This window comes from Octopus sinensis, linkage group LG18, assembly GCF_006345805.1.
Source record: "Octopus sinensis linkage group LG18, ASM634580v1, whole genome shotgun sequence".
Classification (NCBI taxonomy): Eukaryota; Metazoa; Mollusca; class Cephalopoda; order Octopoda; family Octopodidae; genus Octopus; species Octopus sinensis.
In genome coordinates, this window is record NC_043014.1 from 23,654,921 (window position 1) to 23,660,920 (window position 6,000).

General features: G+C 39.4%; 2 protein-coding genes across 2 annotated transcripts in view; one reads left to right on the forward strand and one right to left on the reverse strand.

Moving 5' to 3' along the window:
- Positions 1–3,682, forward strand: part of LOC115221206 (ralA-binding protein 1-A) — a 33,566-nt gene extending 29,884 nt beyond the window's left edge. The window contains exon 4 of the mRNA XM_029791366.2: positions 2,921–3,682. Within this exon, the coding sequence (XP_029647226.2) occupies positions 2,921–3,145 (225 nt within the window). The 3' untranslated portion in view covers positions 3,146–3,682. The remainder of the gene's footprint in view (positions 1–2,920) is intronic.
- The window catches only part of LOC115221207 (ralA-binding protein 1-like), a 79,549-nt gene continuing 77,025 nt past the window's right edge, over positions 3,477–6,000 (reverse strand). Inside the window, exon 10 of the mRNA XM_036511051.1 lies at positions 3,477–3,493. Within this exon, the coding sequence (XP_036366944.1) occupies positions 3,477–3,493 (17 nt within the window). The remainder of the gene's footprint in view (positions 3,494–6,000) is intronic.

A 6,000-nucleotide genomic window follows, 5' to 3' on the forward strand; every position in this document is an offset into this window, starting at 1 on the left:
CAAGTTCTATCTGTAATCTCGGAGGGACCAAAAACGTAACAAATATTTAGCCACATGTGGGCATGACCCGAAAAGTTCATTTCTTGAATTCAAACATGTAGCGGGGTCTAAGCTGCTTTTTTAGATGAGCCATCTTTTCATATCACATAGACTGCACTTTCCACTGCTGTTGGTGTAGGGCTTACACTTGGCTAAGATCTGCCAAAGATATTCTTTCTTTGCTCTGTACTACATAATTTTTCAGACCCAATATTGCAGTACCAACAGTTTCTTCCATGTCTAGTAATCCTCTACCACCTTCCCTTCGAGCCACTACTACACAAGTTGGAGGTGTTGAGAAGCTAACCTGTATATTGTGTCCATCATCTACTATCGCTTGACCATCGTGCCTTGTCCTAGCCGCCATCTGATTATGCTGAGCATATACTCTTCCACTTCTTGTAGAAGGGACACATCCCGATGGTCAGGCGGTCTATCTGCTGTCAGCACCTGCTACATGGTGGTCTGGGCATACCTTGGTTGATGATGTGCAGACATGCACTGAGGCTACAATGTCTCCAGTGCTTCCTTGACAGTGAACAGATGTGCTCGCTGTTCATCAGACACATATTTCCACAGCTAGTTTCTTTAATGGAGCTGCAGTTCTAGGTAAAACAGAGACCGAGAGGGAGTATTTGAAAAGAGGAATGTCTTCAAGTGCTCACAGCCCTCAGCCAATTGGACACTGTGATAGGTGGAATGTCCGCTCCAGCTTTTTATAGCGGATTAGTAGAGGAAAAGTGCAACAATGTTCTTGGGGAGACCTTGGGTGTGGAAGAAGATCAGCTAGTCACTCTTTTCCAGGGAACTTTTGGGCCAGGACCAATGGATAATTTCCAAAAATCTCTGGCCTGGCAGTGCTACTGGGTCATGTTACCTGTTCAAGATAAACTTTACAGGTATGGAAGTGCTGTCAGCCAAGCGTTTCTGAGATGCATGCAGGATGATGCACTTGTCCAGTGCCCAAGCATTGCTGATCTGTGGGTTTATGTCAAACACTTGCTGTCGTATGTGAGACTGATCTAGCTGTCAGCTGAATTCATCGTGAAGATTGCCCCACCACCTTCCTTTAACCAGGAAGGAAAGGCTGTTTATATATGCTTGGTGGCCACAGCAAACAGAGGTTGTATGGTAGACAAGATTGAAGAGACTGAAGCTGAAGGAAAATAAGGGTAGAGAAGGAAGTGTTGTCTTCTAGCCAGTTTGGCTGAAAGGTTGATGAAAGTGGTGAGAATGGTGCTAGTGAACGTGCCTGCCCTGAGCATATGCCTGTAGTTGGAAAAAGGAAAGGAAAAAGTCAGGACACCCATGGTTTTTTTAATGGGGTTTTGCCATGAGTAGCCCTCAAATGTCTCCTCCCTATTGAGGATTGCACATTGTTGATTCGCTCTACATGCAAAACCCTTACAACAACACACATACACACACACATTATTTTGTCCTGTACTGTCCATAATGTTTTTCTTAATGTAAACACCTAGGCTTAATAAAGAAAGCATTATTAAGGCAGTGAGCTGGCAGAATTATTAGCATGCTGGGCAAAATGTTTAGTGGTATTACATCTATCTTCAAATCTTGCATTCAAGTTTCCCCATGGTTAATTTGCCTTTCACCCTTTCATGGTCAATAAAATAAGTACCAGTTGAACACCGGGGTCAATATAATCAACTTACCTCCTTCCCAAAAATTTTAATATTTTAATTATTATCGTTGTTATTATTATTATTATTATTATTATTATCATTCAGTAGTTTTATTTTTATAGCGTGCTTTCACTTCACTACCGAGCGCAGCTCTGTGTGCCTTAGGTATGTGCTGTGATTTGTTGTGATGCTCTGATGGTTATTGTATGGAAAGTGTTCTGCGTAGGATGTGTGCAGTGCCTAGTAGTGCAATTTTCTGTATGTTATATGTGTTTGTAAGTCCTGGTGTTTTTGTTATGTATTTGTCTGAATATTTTTTTATCATGCCTAATGCACCTACTATGATAGGAATTGTTTCTGTTTTTAGATTCCACATTCTGGTTACCTCCATTTCCAGGTCTTTGTATTTTGAAAGTTTCTCCATTCTTTTAGAGACACGTTGTCATCTGCCGGTATTGATACATCAATTAGAAAGCAATTTTTTTCTTCATGATCTCTGACAACTATATCTGGTCTGTTGGCCTTAATTTCTCTATCTGTGTGTATCGGCATATTCCAGAGTATGGTTGCTTTCTCGTTTCTTGTGACCTTTTCTGGTGTGTGCCTATACCATCTTTTTTTCTGTGTGTTATTCCATAATGTTGGCATAGCTTCCAGTGTATGTAGGTTCCAACTCTGTCATGTCTGTGAATATATTCCTTCTTAGCAGGACTGGGCAGCTAGAGATAATATGATTTATTGTTTCTTGTCCATCTCCACATATCTGCAGTTACTTGTTATATTTCTTTTCATTACATGTTTTTGGTAATTTCTGGTGGAGGATTTGTCTTTGTTTGTGCTGCAATTAAAAATCCCTCTGTCTCTGCTTTGAGTCCTGAGCTTCTCAACCATTGCTGGGATTTTTCTTTGTCTATTTCTTTGTCTATTTCATACCACCTAATAAATATGAAGAAGAAGAAAATGAAGAAACAACAAAAGCTATAAAACAAATGAAATCCAAACTAAAAACAGAACAGCAACGAACCATGATAAAACGATGGCAAGAAAAGCCCCTTCATGGTAAATACTGGGGTCAATGTAATCAACTAGTCCCTGCTCCCAAAATTTCAGGCCTTGTGTCTTTAGTAGAATGGATTATTATTATTATTATTATTATTATTATTATTATTATTATTATTATTATAGTTGTTGTTGGTTAATATTATTATAATTATTATTGTTATTATTTCATTGTCCAGAAAAAGAATACTGAATTGTGTCAGAAGATTCATGAAGAGCGAATGATCTGTCTCGATGTGAAAGTTCAAATTCGACTGCTGCAACAGAAGCAACAAGAACCCTCCAACTCTGTTTCTTTAGGAGTGGGAAACAGTGGTTTAACTGGCTCTGTTGGAGCTAATACAGAAAATAGTGGATCACTTGGTCTTGGGAGGTCATTTGATAAAGAAGCCACAAGTTTGTGAGGTGAAACAATAACAATAAAGTAAATGATGATGACAACAACTACAAAATGGCTTAAAATAAATGGTTGGCAGGGGGTAAGAATGTGAAAATAGAATAATAACAAAGAAACAAACTAGCAACATAAAAACAATTACAATTTGCAAAGCAAAGTGCCTGCTCATGAAAGGGACAGAAATGCAGCTTGGGTTGTTCGATGGGTGATGGTTCAAGGCTTTATCTTTGGCAAAACAAAAATGGATATTTTTTATTGGAGTTCTTATTAAAAAAATGTGCTGTTTTGGGACATTCTTGGTCTCCTGCTTCAGATGATTTGTTTAGCATTTGTCTGTTTCACTCCTTGGCCTTTCCTACACAAAGAGGGAATGCAATGAAGGGTGTGATTTAAAATTTTAAAACTGAACAGAAGATGAAAGGACGAAGTAACACATATGCAAATACATACACATATTACATATAATTATACATAGAAAACATATCTACTTATAAATGCATGACATATGACAATAATTGTAATTTAATATATTTTGTAAAATGAACAGCACTGATTTGTTATTTATTTGTAAATGTAATATGTACAATATATATATATATGTTCAGCTCCAGGCCAGCCCTGAAGAAGCAGATGATCAAGGCATCCCAACCATGATAAGCTTGTTTCTCTTTTCATCATCATCTGGTCAGGTGATTTGTCTAGACCAGTGTACCTCTTCCAGACATCCCGATTGAACGATATTGCATAAATGTTGGGCTTGGGTTTTCAGCCACAATGGTCTTCCATCAGCAGAAATATCTCATCTGTACATGCTGCAACTTCAGATGACAGCAGTAGTTCCCTAACTGAACTGGTTGATCATGGCTATTGTTCAATATACCCTTCCTATTTTAAAATAGTAGGGGTGTGATCTGAAATATTGCAAGTGTGACCTTCAAACCAAATGGCAATCTATTATATTTATATAGTCTTCTGTGCGTATTCACTGTTAGAAGCTTCAAGCACTCCTCATCTACTATAATTTGCAAAAACGCATCAGACAGATCCAGTTTTGAAAATATTTTGCCACCATTTAATTTTGAAAAAAAATCCTCCAGAGTAGGCAGTGGATAGTGGCACATTTTTAGACAGTCATTCAAACCAGTAGAAAAAATGGCATACATCTTGATTTTGTTATTTTTTTTTTTTTAATACACACAGTTGGTGCTGCCCACTTAGAATAATCTACTTTTTGAATAATTGCCATCTCCTCTAGTCTGTCTAATTCTTCCTCTGACTGATTTATCGTAGCAAATGGTACCTTTCTATTAGTTTTGAATATAGGTACGACATTTTCCTTCATTTGAAAAACAGGCCTCAGTCTTAGAACCGAGACCTAATTTATCCAACATCACTTCATGAAAGAAGTTTTGAAATTTTTTCTTCAATTCAGCTGGTGAGTTATTTCCACTGGTGGAAATTTTATTTTTTTACAGAACAGACTTTTCATCACCTCTTTCCTAATGTGTGGCGGGTGTGCCTGTGTGTGTGTGTCATGTTGTGTATTGTGTGCCTGGCTGCAATCTGTTATTTGTTTGTTAGTTTAATTTGTAGATGATGAAAGCTTCCTTAATTCTTTAGTTGCCGAGATTTCTATCATTGGCTTCAATAGTAACTTTAATTTGTTTGTTGGTATTTTTACATCTATCAGTGTGTTTTTTAAAAATCTTGGCAACTTAAGGAAGCTTTGATTATCTGTAGGTTGTACCCACAGGTGAATGGTGGATTGGGGCTGGGCATGCAATGCATAGCATGACATACACGCACGGGCACATTTGCTACATATTGGAAAAGAGGTGATGAAAATTGATTTGTGGAGCGATAAGTTAATTATTGACATCACTAATATCCATGAAGAAGAGAAACACTTGAAAATTCAAATATAATCATAGCACTATGCAGTGTTATATATTATATATTGCGTATATATATATTGTATATATATTATACATATATATATTATGTATTATATATATATTATATATTACATAAATATATATATTATATTACATAAATACGATGACGATGATGATGATATATATATCATCATCATCATCATCATCGTCGTTTAACGTCCGTTCTCCATGCTAGCATGGGTTGGACGGTTCGACCGGGGATCTGGGAAGCCAGAAGGCTGCACCAGGCTCCAGTCTTATCTGGCAGTGTTTCTACAGCTGGATGCCCTTCCTAACGCCAACCACTCCGTGAGTGTAGTGGGTGCTTTTTACGTGCCACCTGCACAGGTGCCAGGCGAGGCTGGCAACGGCCACGGTCGGATTGGTGTATTTTATGTGCCACCGGCACGGAAGCCAGACGAGGCAGTGCTGGCATCGGCCACGAGTCGGATGGTGCTTTTTACGTACCACCAGACCAGGGATCCTGGCTGGTTCAATTCGATTTCGATTTCACTTGCCCCAACATGTCTTCGCAAGCAAAGGGGTTGGCATGGGTGCCTGTTGTACGGTCAGATTGGTGTATTTTACGTGCCACCGGCGCGGAAGCCAGTGGAGGCGGTACTGGCATCGGCCACGAGTCGGATAGTGCTTTTTACGTACCACCAGACCAGGGAACCTGGCTGGTTCAATTCGATTTCGCTTGCCCCAACATGTCTTCGCAAGCAAGGGGGTTGGCATGGGTGCCTGTTGTACGGTCAGATTGGTGTATTTTACGTGCCACCGGCACATAAGCCAGTGGAGGCGGCGCTGGCATCGGCCACGAGTCGGATAGTGCTTTTTGGTTCGATTCGTTTCGCTTGCCCCAACATGTCTTCGCAAGCAAGGGGGTTGGCATGGGTGCCTGTCGTACGGTCAGATTGGTGTATTT